This window comes from Phyllobates terribilis, unplaced genomic scaffold (genome assembly GCF_046119375.1).
Source record: "Phyllobates terribilis strain yellow unplaced genomic scaffold, ASM4611937v1 Scaffold_3__8_contigs__length_932513732, whole genome shotgun sequence".
In the NCBI taxonomy this organism is placed as follows: domain Eukaryota; kingdom Metazoa; phylum Chordata; class Amphibia; order Anura; family Dendrobatidae; genus Phyllobates; species Phyllobates terribilis.
Genome location: NW_027362763.1, coordinates 624,665,873 through 624,679,416, shown reverse-complemented (window position 1 = coordinate 624,679,416; position 13,544 = coordinate 624,665,873). Strand labels below are relative to the sequence as shown.

Sequence of the window (13,544 nt, the reverse complement as noted above, 5' to 3'; positions counted from 1 at the left end):
TTTTTTATTTATTTATTTGTATACAGTGATCACTAAAGGGGTTAACTAGTGGGACAGTTTTATAGGTCAGATCGTTCCGACCCCGGCAATACCAAATATGTGTACTAATATTTTTTTTTCTTCATAATTTATGGGTACATTATATTTTTAAGATTTTTTCATTTTTTTTTTTTTTTTAATGTTTTTACATTTTTTCTGACACTTTCTTTGACTTTTACACTTTGTCCCACAATGGGACTTAAATTTTTTGCAGGCTGATCGCTTGCATAGCATAGGGATGCAGACACAAGTTAGGTAGAGCGTGCACTGAGCACGATCTACTTAACTTCTTGATGTCTGGTGACCCAGATGTCGTCATGATGACATTGGGTCACCATGGCAACGATCCGGACCCCTTACAGCGATCGCCAGGGTGTAATAATCAATAACTGGTCATCAAGGCCCAGGGCACAGGTATGTATTATTACTCCCAACATCAGAAAGGGGTTAAAAAGGAAAGTATAAAACAAAAAAAAACACACTGATCCACTTCCTGACAAATATTCTACTTTGGCGTACCCAATGTGTTTTTGCACCATCATACACATAAGATGGTTCCCTTAGGAAATTATAAACTAGATTGTATGTAAGATTGATGCAATGCATTGTGCATTTATGATGTAATGGCGCTAAATAATGGTCTTGTGTCACCACCGATGTCAGGGTTGTTTAACCCCTTTCCGACGACGTCAGTAATAGTACGTAGCTGTGCCCTGGGACTTATGGACCAGCTACGTACTATTATGCATAATGCGATGGCCTGCACACAAGCGGTGCGGGGTGATCACCACCGGGTGTCAGCTGTGACAATGTGCAGGGAGCGGTCCCGCACTGCTCCCAGCACATTAACCCCCGAAATGCTGCGATCGAAGTCGATCGCAGCATTGCGGGGGCAAGAGGGGATGTAAGCATCGGTAATCGCCTCCTCTCTGGCCTCCAGCGATGTCTGCGCGTCTCCCGGAGGCAGGACGTTACTTTGGTCATTCGCAGTGTGCAGCGCTGACAAGCTTCATGGCATAGGGAGCTGCTTATCTGGCTGCAAAAAATGAAAGTCATAGTGAGACAATGTGTAAAAGTAAAAAAAAATAAAATAAAAAAAATTGTAAAAATTTAAAAAAACAACCTCAAAAATAAAATTATATTGTACCCATAATATTTATTTATTATGGGAAAAAAAATAAACCAATAAAAGTACACACATTTGGTATCACCGCGTCCGCAACGACCTGACCTATAAAACGGTCTCACTGGTTAACCCCTTTAGTGAACACTGTAAAAAATAAAGCAAAAAAAACAATGCTTTATCATCATACTGCGAAACAAAAAATTTAACACGCAATCAAAAAGACGAATGTAAATAAAAATGGTACTGCTGAAAACTTAATCTTGTCCCCCAAAAAACAAGCCGCCATACAGCTCGATCATCTGAAAAATAAAGTTAAAGCTCTCAGAATAAAGCGATGCAAAAAAATATTTTTTTCTAGAAAATGGTTTGTGTAAAAGCACCAAAACATAAAACATATAAATGCGGTACCGCTGTAAACGGTAAGACTTGAAGAATAAAGCTGCCTTATCAATTTTACCACACGCGGAGCGGCATAAAAAAATCCTCATAAAAACAATTCCAGAATTACTGTTTTTTGTTTATTCTGCCTCCCAAAAATCTGAATAGAACGATCAAAAAATGTCACATGCCCGAAAATGGTACCAATGAAAACGTCAACTTGACTGTCGGCCAAAGTATGGAAAAATTATAGCTCTCCAAATATGGCGATGCAGAAACAAGTTTTTGCAAAAAAAAAAAAAAAAAAAAAAAAAGCGTCTTTTAGTGTGTGACAGCTATCAATCAAAAATCCCATATGAATCTGGTATCACTGTAATTGCACAGACGCCGAAAAATAAAGTAGTCTAATCACTTGTACCACACGAGGAACAGCGTAAAAAAATAAACTCTGGGGTTGGGGTTAGGGTTGGCCTGGGATTAACCCTAACCCCAGGCCTGGGGTTGGGATTTTTTCAAAAGTAAAGAAAAAAAAAAAAATGATGACGATATGGCGACCATTGTTGAGCGCAAGTGCTCGCTACTTGAGTTTGCATTGGGTGCTCGTGTATGCACCGAGTATCGTGGGTGTTCGAGTGACATGCTCGAGTCTCTGCCCCATATGCTTCGCGGCCCAAAAAACAAACGTTGCTGGGATCGCCTGCCGTGCACGAGCAAACCCCGCATGTTGTTTTTGGGTGTCTTAACAACTGTGAAACTTGCAGGGCGGGGACTCGAGCATGTCACTCGAGCACGCACGATAATTGGTGCATACCCGAGTACCCGATGCAAACTCAAGTAGCGAGCACTTGTGCTCAAGACTGACAACTTATTCAATATGATGAATTAATGTTTTCAAATTCTGTTGTACCTCTGGGTTAAAAATGTACACTATACCCCTTGATAAAATCCTTAAGGGGTCTAGTTGCCAAAATGGGGTCACTTGTGGGTCGTTTCCACTATTTAAACACAACAGGGGCTCCCGAAATGCGACATGGCGTCCGCTCTTGATTCCAGCCAATTTTGCGTTCATAAAGTCAGTGCTCCTTCCCTTCTGAACATGTGCCCAAACACTGTATATTCCCCACATATGGGGTATTGGCATACTCCAAATTAATTGCACAAACGTTTTTATGTTCCATTTTCTCCTCTTACCCTTGTGAAAATAAAAAAAATTGGGGCTAAAATCATTTTTGTGGAAAAAGCTTGATTTTTTTTTTTTTTTTTTTCTTTTACGGTTTCATGTTATAAACTTCTGTGAAGCACCTGGGGGTTAAGGGTGCTCATCGCACATCTAGAGAAGTTCCCTGAGTGGTCTAGTTTCCAAAATGGTGTCACTTGTGGGGGGTTTCCACTGTTTAGCCACATCAGGGGCACATCTGCTAATTATTCAAGCAAATTTTACATTCAAAGTCAAATGGCGCTCCTTCCCTTCTGAGCTATGGCGTGTGCCCAAAAAGGGTTTTTTTCTCCAGATGTGCTGATGTAAAGTAGACATGTGGGAAATGTTATTTATTTTTTTGCCACTATCATGAAGTACAATATGTCACGATAAAACAATCTCAGAATCAGGGGGATCCGTTGAAGCGTTCCAGAGTAATTACCTCATAAAGTGTCAGTGGGCAGAATTGTAAAAATTGGCCCGGTCATTAACGTGCAAACCACCCTCGAGGATAAAGGGGTTAAAGGGAAATAACCCTCCCATCCCCAAATCATTGTGGGCAGAAAGAGCACCAGGCAGGACATCAACTTGTTTCTCAGCCTAAACTGATCCAACCTTCTTTATATACTACAATATCGTGAAAGTACTTTTTTGTGTTACTATAGATGCACAAAATGTGCCTCGTAAGTGTCAAGAAATTGGAAATGAGCGCAACCAATTGCTTGATGCCAAGGTGGAGAAATTTTATCTGGTCAAGTCTATCCATCTCTGCTGCTCATATACACATTCAACCGTAGAATGCCTGCTGTGATTTCTTGTAATGACATGGGATGAATAAATACAAACTACAGCGTTTTGTCTGTGAACCTGTTAACAAGCCTAGCCAACACCTTGATATGCAGAAAACCATGTATATAAAGTCTGTTAAAACTTTTCGGTTTAGTGATCTGCAGTGGAATAATCCATTGTGCCTATTTTTGTTGGAATTTATTTTTAAAATTCAGTTTTGGGCAGGGTCATGAATTTTCAATACTTTTTTTGCAGACAACTTGGTGAAATGGTCCTATTTTAACAGGGCTGTGGAGTCTGTAAGCCAAACCTCCGACTCCCCAAATTCCCTAACTCACGATTCTGACTCCACAGAACTGCCTCACTACTGAACGTGTGCATAAAGTGCAGCACAGATTCATCAACTAAAAGCCAAGATCCTTATAGGGCATTTCATAACTTTCCAAAATTGTTCTGAAAACATTTTACAGTACATACTGCACTGAACTACTGTACCCAATCTATAATATAATTGTAGATGCATCCCTCTGTCCGAAGCCTCTATAGACTGTGCAAGCGCGATGCACCTGCGCAGTCTGGCTCCAGACAGAAGAACGCATGGAGGCATTACAGGTAAGAGGAGTGCATGGTTCAAGAGATCGCGGTATGCGTAGGCTCCGGCACCATACTTGCATACTTACCTGACCAGGAGGAGTGTTGTCACGGCGCCTCTGTTCTGGCCGGAGACCGGGGCAGGAGTGCAGCGTCGGAATCAGCGCATAGCACTCTATCAGCCACCATTTTACAGAAGACACATTTGCAGTGTGTCTTCAGCAAAATGGCGCTGGACAGCACGGTATGGGCATGAGCTTACTCCGGCACCGCACTCCTCCCCCGGCCTCCCGCAGAACGGGACGCAGCTCTGGAGCACAGGGAAGAAAGGTGAGTATAAGTTTTTATTTTTTTGTGTGTGCGCAGCGTGATCGGAATGGGGGGTACCAAGCATACCAGGAATAGGGATGAGGGAGTACCATGCACACCAGGAATAGGGATGAGGGGGTGCTATTTATACCAGGAATACGGATGAGAGGGTGCCATGCACACCAGGAATAGGGATGAGGGGGTGCCATGCATACCAGGAATAGGGATGAGGGGGTGCCATGCATACCAGGAATAGGGATGAGGGGGTGCCATGCATACCAGGAATAGGGATGAGGGGGTGCCATGCATACCAGGAATAGGGATGAGGGGGTGCCATGCATACCAGGAATAGGGATGAGGGGGTGCCATGCATACCAGGAATACGGATGAGAGGGTGCCATGCACACCAGGAATAGGGATGAGGGGGTGCCATGCACACCAGGAATAGGGATGAGGGGGTGCCATGCATACCAGGAATAGGGATGAGGGGGTGCCATGCATACCAGGAATAGGGATGAGGGGGTGCCATGCATACCAGGAATAGGGATGAGGGGGTGCCATGCATACCAGGAATAGGGATGAGGGGGTGCCATGCATACCAGGAATAGGGATGAGGGGTGCCATGCATACCAGGAATAGGGATGAGGGGGTGCCATGCATACCAGGAATAGGGATGAGGGGTGCCATGCATACCAGGAATAGGGATGAGGGGGTGCCATGCATATCAGGAATAGGATGGGGGCAGCACAAATACCAGGATGGAGGACCATATACCAATAAAAAGGCTTGCCACCCGGGCGTAGAACGGGTTCAGTAGCTAGTTTATTATATACTTTCAAAGTCTGCCCATTTTATACCAACTCTACAACCCTGTTGATGCCAAATTTGGTATTGGGGTATTCTTTTCCACTCACATTTTGATTAAACCTCCTATATATATGCATAATGTGTTATTAGAAGTAGACATGGGGTGGGGTACCATGCATACCAGGGTGAAGGATGGGGTACCATGCATACCAGGAATAGGGATGAGGGGGTATCATGGATACCAGGAATAGGGATGAGGGGGTACCATGCATACCAAGATGAGGATGAGGGAACCATGCATACCAAGATATGGATGAGGGATGGGGTACCATGCATACCGGGATGAGGGATGGGATACCATGCATACCAGGAATAGGGATGAGGGGGTGCCATGCATACCAGGAATAGGGATGAGGGGGTGCCATGCATATCAGGATAGGGATGAGGGGTGCCATGCATACCAGGATAGGATGGGAGCAGCGCAAATACCAGGATGGATGACCATATACCAATAAAAAGACTCGCCACCCGGGCGTAGAACGGGTTCAATAGCTAGTTTTATATACTTTCAAAGTCTGCCCATTTTATACCAACTCTACAACCCTGTTAATGCCAAATTTGGTATTGGGGTATTCTTTCCCACTCACATTTTGATTAAACCATATATACATATATATACATACATAATGTGTTATTAGAACTTGACATAAGTCTACACACTGTGAAAGGACAGATAGGACAGTATGGGAGCCCAGCTGCTTTCTGTGAGAGAAAAATTTTCCTTGCCTGCTTTAACCCCCGAGGGTGGTTTGCACTTTAATGACTTGCGAATTTTTACAAATCTGACCACTGTCACTTTGAGGCAATAACTCTGGAACGCTTCAACGGATCCCCCTGATTCTGAGACTTTTCATGACCTATTGTACTTCACAATAGCGGTAAAATTTCTCTATGTGCCCACGATGCAGAAATGAAGCAGAAAATTTCTGCAGCTCCCTGGCAGAAAAAACGCATGCAGATTGTGCATGCGGATTCACATGCGCACCCACATGCGGACTGACAAGTAATTTCCAGGCGATAGCATCACTTGGAAAGTGCTTGACAACTAGGTCACACCATATAAATCCATACAAACGGCAAGGATTTATATAGTGTGACCGTAAAAATAAAGCTATACTCACCCCCGATGCCCCGGCGTGTGCTGCAGCGCTCGTCCTGGCTTCTTCCGGGTTGCCGGCATCTCGCGAGACAGCCTGTGGTCACATGACCGCGACGTCATCTCAGGTCCTGGAAGGTAAGTGCTGCAGGGGCCGCCGGACCGGTGAATATAAACTTTATTTATTATTTTATTCTTTTTTCACAGGTACAATGGTACCCAGGTCTGGATGAGAGTCTCCTCTCCTCCAGAACTGGGTACCATCCGCACATAGAGACGCATATAATCCGTGAGTACAAATGTACAGACACGGATTATATGCGTCTCAATGCAAGTCAATGGCGGCAATTCCGCTGCGCTTCCGCAAAATTAATGAACATGCTGCGGATTTATGAGCGCTGCAGAAACGCTGCGGAAAAATCCGCAGCATGTGCATTGACATTGTGGAATGCCATTGGGGACCATGGGGTGCGGATTACCATGCGTTTCTGATGCTTTTCCGCTGCAGAAATTCCGCAGCAGAAACTCATGAAAAACGCATCGTGTGCACACAGCCTTTCTTAGATATCACTTGCGTTTATTTGTGAAAAAATTGGAAATTTGGCGAAAATTTTGCAATTTTCAAATTTGAATTTTTATGCCCTTAAATCAGAGAGATAAGTCACACAAAATAGTTAATAAATAACATTTCCCACATGTCTACTTTACATCAGCACAATTTTGGAACCAAAATTTTTGTATATTAGGGAGCTATAAGGGTTAAAAGTTGACCAGCGATTTCTCATTTTTACAGCAAAATTTACAAAACCATTTTAGGGACCACATCACATTTGAAGTCACTTTGAAGGGTCTACATGACAGAATATACCCAAAAGTGACACCATTATAAAAACTGCACCCCTCAAGGTGCTCAAAACCACATTCAAGAACTTTATTAACCCTTCAGGTGCTTCACAGGAATTTTTGGAATGTGGAAGAAAACAATGAACATTAACTTTTTTCACAAAAATGTTACTTTAGACCCAGTTTTTTTATTTTTCTGGGGTAACAGGAAAAAATGGATCCCAAAATGTGTTTTACAATTTCCTCTGCACACACAGATACCCCATATGTGGGGAAAACCACTGTTTGGGCGCACGACAGGGCTCAGAAGGGAAGGAGCGCCATTTGACTTTTTGAATATAAAATTTGCATGAATAATTAGCGGACACCATGTTGCGTTTGGAGAGCCTCTGTGTGCCTAAACAATGGAAACCCCCCACAAGTGACACCATTTTGGAAACTAGACCCCCTCAGGGAACTTATCTAGATGTGTGGTGAGCACCTTGAACCCCCAGGTGCTTCACAGAAGTTTATAACGTGGAGCCGTGAAAATAAAATGTTCACATTTTTCCCACAAAAATGTTTTTCAGCCCCAGTTTTGCATTTTCATAAGGGTAACAGGAGAAATTGCACCATGCAACTTGTTGTGCAATTTCTCCTGAGTACGCCGATAGCCCATATGTGAGGAAAATACAGTGTTTGGGTGCACAACAGAGTTCAGAAGGGAAGGAGCACTGTGTGACTTTATGAATGCAAAATTGGCTGGAATCAAGAGCAGACCCTAGCCCAGCCCTAAACCCTAGAGTATATATTTTTTTACGCCGTTCCTCGTGCGGTATAAGTGATTAGATTACTTTATTCTTCGGGTCGGTGCGATTACAGCGATACCAGATTCATATCGGGTTTTTATGATTGACAGCTGTCACAAACTAAAAGACTCTTTTTGTTTTGCATAGACTACTTTTTCCATGAACATATTTTGAGCTATAATTTTTCCATATTTTGGCCGACAGTCATGTGACTGCTTGTTTTTTGCGGGATGAGTTGACGTTGTTATTGGTGCCATTTTCGGGCATGTGACATTTTTTGATCGCTTTCTATTCTATTTTTGGGAGGCAGAATAAACAAAAACCAACAATTCAGGAATTTGTTTTTTTTTTTTTTATGCCACTCCTCGTGTGGTAAAATTGATAAGGCAGCTTTATTCTTCAGGTTAGTATGTTTACAGCTGTACCGCATTTATATACTTGTTTTTTTTATTTTTTGGCGCTTTTACACAAAAACTATTCTAGAAAATAGAATTTTTTTTATCGCTTTATTCTGAGAGTTATAACTTTATTTTTCGGATGATGAAGCTGTATGACTGCTTGTTTTTTTGCACGACAAGTTGACGTTTTCAGCGGTACCATTTTTATTTACATTTATCTTTTTGATCGCGTTTTTTGTTTGGTGGTATGAAAAAGCATTGTTTTTTTTGTTTCGTATTTTATTTAGTTTTTTTACAGTGTTCACTGAAGGGGTTAACTAGCGGCACAGTTTTATAGGTCAGGTCGTTCTGGACGCGGTGATACCAAATGTGTTTTTATGGTGTGTTTTTTTATTTCATAATAAATATTATGGGTACAATATATTTTTAGGGATTATTATTTATTTTTTTACAATTTTTTTCTTTTTCACTTTCTGGCACTTTTTTTTTTTTTAACTTTTGCACATTCTCCCACTATGGGACTTTCACTTTTTGCAGCCTAATCGGCTGCATGGCAAGGAGAGCAGCAGCTCCTTATGCCATGAAACCTGTCTACGCTGCACACAGGAGACATTACTTTGGTCATGCACTGCGCATGACCAAAGTAACGTCGTGCCTCCTGGTGACCCAGATGTCGTCATGACAACATCCAGAAGCCGCCGCAGACATTGCTGGACGCCGACAGGAGAGGCGAGTATAGTGATCACCTCCTCCCTTGACCCCGCAATGCAGCGATCACCTTTGATTGCAGCATTTCGGGGGTTAATGTGCAGGGAGCGGTGTGGGACCGTTCCCTGCACATAACACTGAGTGTCAGTTGTGACAATCAGCTGACACCCGGTGGCGATCGCCCTGCACCACTTGTGTGCGGGTGCGATCGCCACACGCGTAATAGTACGTAGCTGGTTCATTAGTCCCAGGGCGCAGCTACGTACTATTGCTGACCTCGTCGGAAAGGGGTTAAAAATAGGCAGGGAAATGTTTTACCTCATAGAAAGCAGCAGCTGTGATCCCGTGCTGTCCTGTCTGTAAACTCTTTTGCTTCCTCCACTGCCCAGGAGCTGTGGTATGATCAGACACCATGTTCCTTCATGATCAGACGCAGACATTACACAGGACATGGCAGTGACATATTTATAAGATTCTCAGTACAGGAACTTTTTTTTTTTTTAAATCACTGAATAATGGAAATTATTTTTATTCCAAGATGTATTGATTAAAATGTACTTTGTGACCCATTCCCTTCAATGCAAGTTTGTGACAAGATTTTTTAAGAACATTTTTTTTTTTACATTTTGGCCCAAAATTTCTTATTTGTGAATGCTTGGTGCGGCAAACTTGATTTATAGATTAGTATATGTGGGTATATAAATGAATAAAATGTGGCGATAACAGCGCTAGAACCATTACTATTGAAACAGGAGCAGTAGAAATGTCCATTCTTCAGGTGAAGCAGAAAGTACTGCTAAGTAAAGGGTTCTACACAAACTTGATTTTCTAGACCTCGCTTAGTAATTTTGTTCATCGGCAGACCACAATGTATTTTCTGCAATCTGTAACTTCCAGGCAGCTTGAGATGTGCCTGCCTTTTATAATTATGCGTTTCAGTTCTGCACAACACCACGTAAATTTTTGATGATAATGTAGACTGTTGTAAGTATAATTGAATACATTTCTTTGTATTAACGAATAAATGTTAATTTAATTTGCTTGATAATTTTACATTTTCATTTATTCATTATTTTTTATTTATTAATCAGTGACGGGATGGTCATCTTGGCTGCTGCTTGGCATCCAGGCGATACTCCCTGTATGAGCTACTACACGCTTATAACTGTAAAGGACGAAGGCTACAACTTTTCTGACCAAATTAGTGTTGAGGTCACCCAGCTCAGTCCTCTCTTTCAGGTGAGTGTCATATATTTATAGGAAATTTTCTGTTATGCATTTCTGTGGTACAGATATATACCATTTATTTTTTTTGGTGTCAGTGGTGAAGTAATTAATCTTTGTCTGTCTGATGAATGTTATGCCATGCTGATTGCACTTGGGCATGCAAATCAATAAGATTCGCTGCTGGCAGCTCCCATTGCAATTGCGAGGCCAATAATGTTCCAGATTTGCACAATGGAAGACCAGTCTGGAGCCACTGCAGGGGGTTAGATTCTTTAACCTGCCTATTAGTGACTTTTTTGTTGCTGAATTTCATTGTTTAAATCTTCAATTGAAGGTTTGTATTTTGTACACTTCAAAGCCAAGCAAGCGCTACTAACTTCATCTGTCAATCTTTCTTTTGTTTGGTTTTGATATTATTTAACGCTGAGAATAAGGTCTCACAATAGTACGTAGAGGGAAAAATTGTGAGTAAATCCATTGCTATATTTTTCAGGGTGCTAAGTGTCTGGTAATCTCCATATTTCCTGTTCGTAGTGGCACTCCTCTTGATTCTAAAGCTTTGACCTCAACACCTGAGCCCAGATGCTGTCTTGAAATTCTGCAACTTGCATCTCCAAATCATCGATTTGCATCCATTGGAAACTATTTCATTCCAAACTACTGTAGACTATTACATCAGGATACTTAATTATTTTAAGTTCTGTTGTAGGTTTCTAAATAGATTTAATCAATCACTGAACTGGTCAAGTAGCGAGTCTATGGTTATGTGCCCACAGATGCAGAAATGCTCCGGATTTTTTCCTGAGCGTTTCTGCATCTCCCTGGCAGAAAAAAATGCTTGTGGATTGTATATGCGGATTGTACATGCGTTTTCCTGCCAGGGACATGCGGATGTGAAGCGTTCTTCACATGCATTTCTGCATGCGGGTTGTCAAGCGATTTTAGAATCACTTGGAAAGTGCTTGACAACTTGGTCACACTATATAAATCCATGCAACCGGCATGGATTTATATAGTATGACTGTAAAGAATGGTAAAAAATAAAAAAAAATAAATCTATACTTACCTTCTGATGGCCCCCGGAGTCTTTATTCGCTCTGTCCTGGCTGCCGGCAGCTCGCAGTGCACTACACTGAAGAACCTGCCGTCACATGACGTCAGCGCAGGTCCTTCAGTCCACCGCGATCTGCCAGCAAGTGAAGACAAGGATACCGGGGGCCATCAGAAGGTAAGTATAATATTTATTATTTTATTACTTTTTTTTTTTTTACAGGTTCTATGGTACCCGGGTCCGGAGGAGAGTCTCCTCTCCTCCAGACCCTGGTACTATCTGCACATTGAAACACATGGCATGCTCATGTACAGATCCATTGATGCGGATTCCATGCGATCTAATGCAAGTCAATGGCGGCGAAAACGCAGCACTTCCGCAAAATAATTGGTAGTGCTGCGTTTTTTTCCGCAATGATAATCCGCAGCGGAAATTTCCGCAGCTTGTGCACAGGTCATGCGGATTATCATTGGGAAACATGGCAGGCCTTCTACCAAGCGTTTTTTTAAGCTTTTCTGCAACGGAATTGCCGCTGCTGAAACGCGTCGTGGGCACACAGCCTTAAACATACTGGTACTTTATATGCAAGGGTTCCATTTCATTTTATTCAGCTGCACTGGCCTTCTCAAAATAATTTGTTACTAAAGGGAAAAACTTGTAAGTTTTAGTTTCTACAGCTCACTTGAAATTTTTAAGTTTACTTTCAAAAGCTTTTATATATCCAACCATAACGTCAATACTTTTGCCAAAACCTTGTAACTTTTAATTACAGTTCATTAATATGAACAGAGAGATCTGTAAAAGGAAAAAAACAACAACAAAAAAAAACATCAGGGTGTTGACCAACTTATCATTGGGCTGATGAAAGTTTCCCAGATCCTTATCCTCAAGGAATAGCTTAATTTCTTCAATGCGCTCAAGAACTTTGCCTTGGCTCAGCCATCTTACATTATTGTACAGTGGGTATGGAAAGTATTCAGACCCCTTTAAATTTTTCACTCTGTTTCATTGCAGCCATTTGGTAAATTCTAAAGTTCATTTTTTTCTCATTAAAGTACACTCTGCACCCCATCTTGACTGAAAAAAAAAAACTGAAATGTAGAAATTTTTGCAAATTTATTAAAGAAAAACTTAAATATCACATGGTCATAAGTATTCAGACCCTTTGCTCAGACACCTCATATTTAAGTCACATGAAGTCCATTTCCTTGTGTTCCTCCTCAAGATAGCTGGACTCCAATGATGGAGTAGAACTGTGTTTAATTAAACTGATAGGACTTGATTTGGAAAGGCACACACTTGTATATATTAGACCTCACAGCTCACAGTGCATGTCAGACCAAATGAGAATCATGAGCTCAAAGGAACTGCCCAAGGAGCTCAGAGACAGAATTGTGGCAAGACACAGATCTGGCTAAGGTTACAAAAGAATTTCTGCAGTACTCAAGGTTCCAAAGAGCACAGTGAACCACCAGAAGTTTTCCTAGACCTGGCTGTCCAGCCAAACTGAGCAATGGTGGAAAAAGAGCCTTGGTGAGAGGTAAAGAAGAACCCCAAGATCACTGTGGTTGAGCTCCAGAGCTGCAGTAGGGAGATGGGAGAAAGTTGCACAAAGTCAACTATCAATGCAGACCTTCACTAGTCAGGCCTTTATGGCAGAGTGGCCCGATGGAAGCTTCTCCTCAGTGCCAGACATATGAATGTCCGCATAGAGTTTGCTCAAATACACATGAAGGACTCCCAGACTATGAGAAATAAGATTCTCTGGTCTGATGAGACGAAGATAGAACTTTTTGGTGATAATTCTAAGCGGCATGTGTGGAGAAAACCAGGCACTGCTCATCACCTGCCCATACAATCCCAACAGTGAAACATGGTGGCAGCGTCATGCTATGGGGGTGTTTTTCAGCTGCAGGGACAGGACGACTGGTTGCAATTGAAGGAAACATGAATGCGGCCAAGTACAGAGATATCCTGGATGAAAACCTCTTCCAGAGTGCTCTGGACCTCAGACTTGGCCGAAGGTTCACCTTTCAACAAGACAATGACCCTAAGCACACAGCTAAAATAACCAAGGAGTGGCTTAGAGAACAACTCTGTGACCATTCTTGACTGGCCCAGCCAGAGCCCTGACCT

The 13,544-nt window shown here is 42.1% G+C and overlaps 1 protein-coding gene across 1 annotated transcript in view; it reads left to right on the top strand.

Moving 5' to 3' along the window:
- Positions 1–13,544, top strand: part of NUP133 (nucleoporin 133) — a 326,459-nt gene that overhangs the window by 120,320 nt on the left and 192,595 nt on the right. Inside the window, exon 9 of the mRNA XM_073671535.1 lies at positions 10,222–10,369. Within this exon, the coding sequence (XP_073527636.1) occupies positions 10,222–10,369 (148 nt within the window). The remainder of the gene's footprint in view (positions 1–10,221; positions 10,370–13,544) is intronic.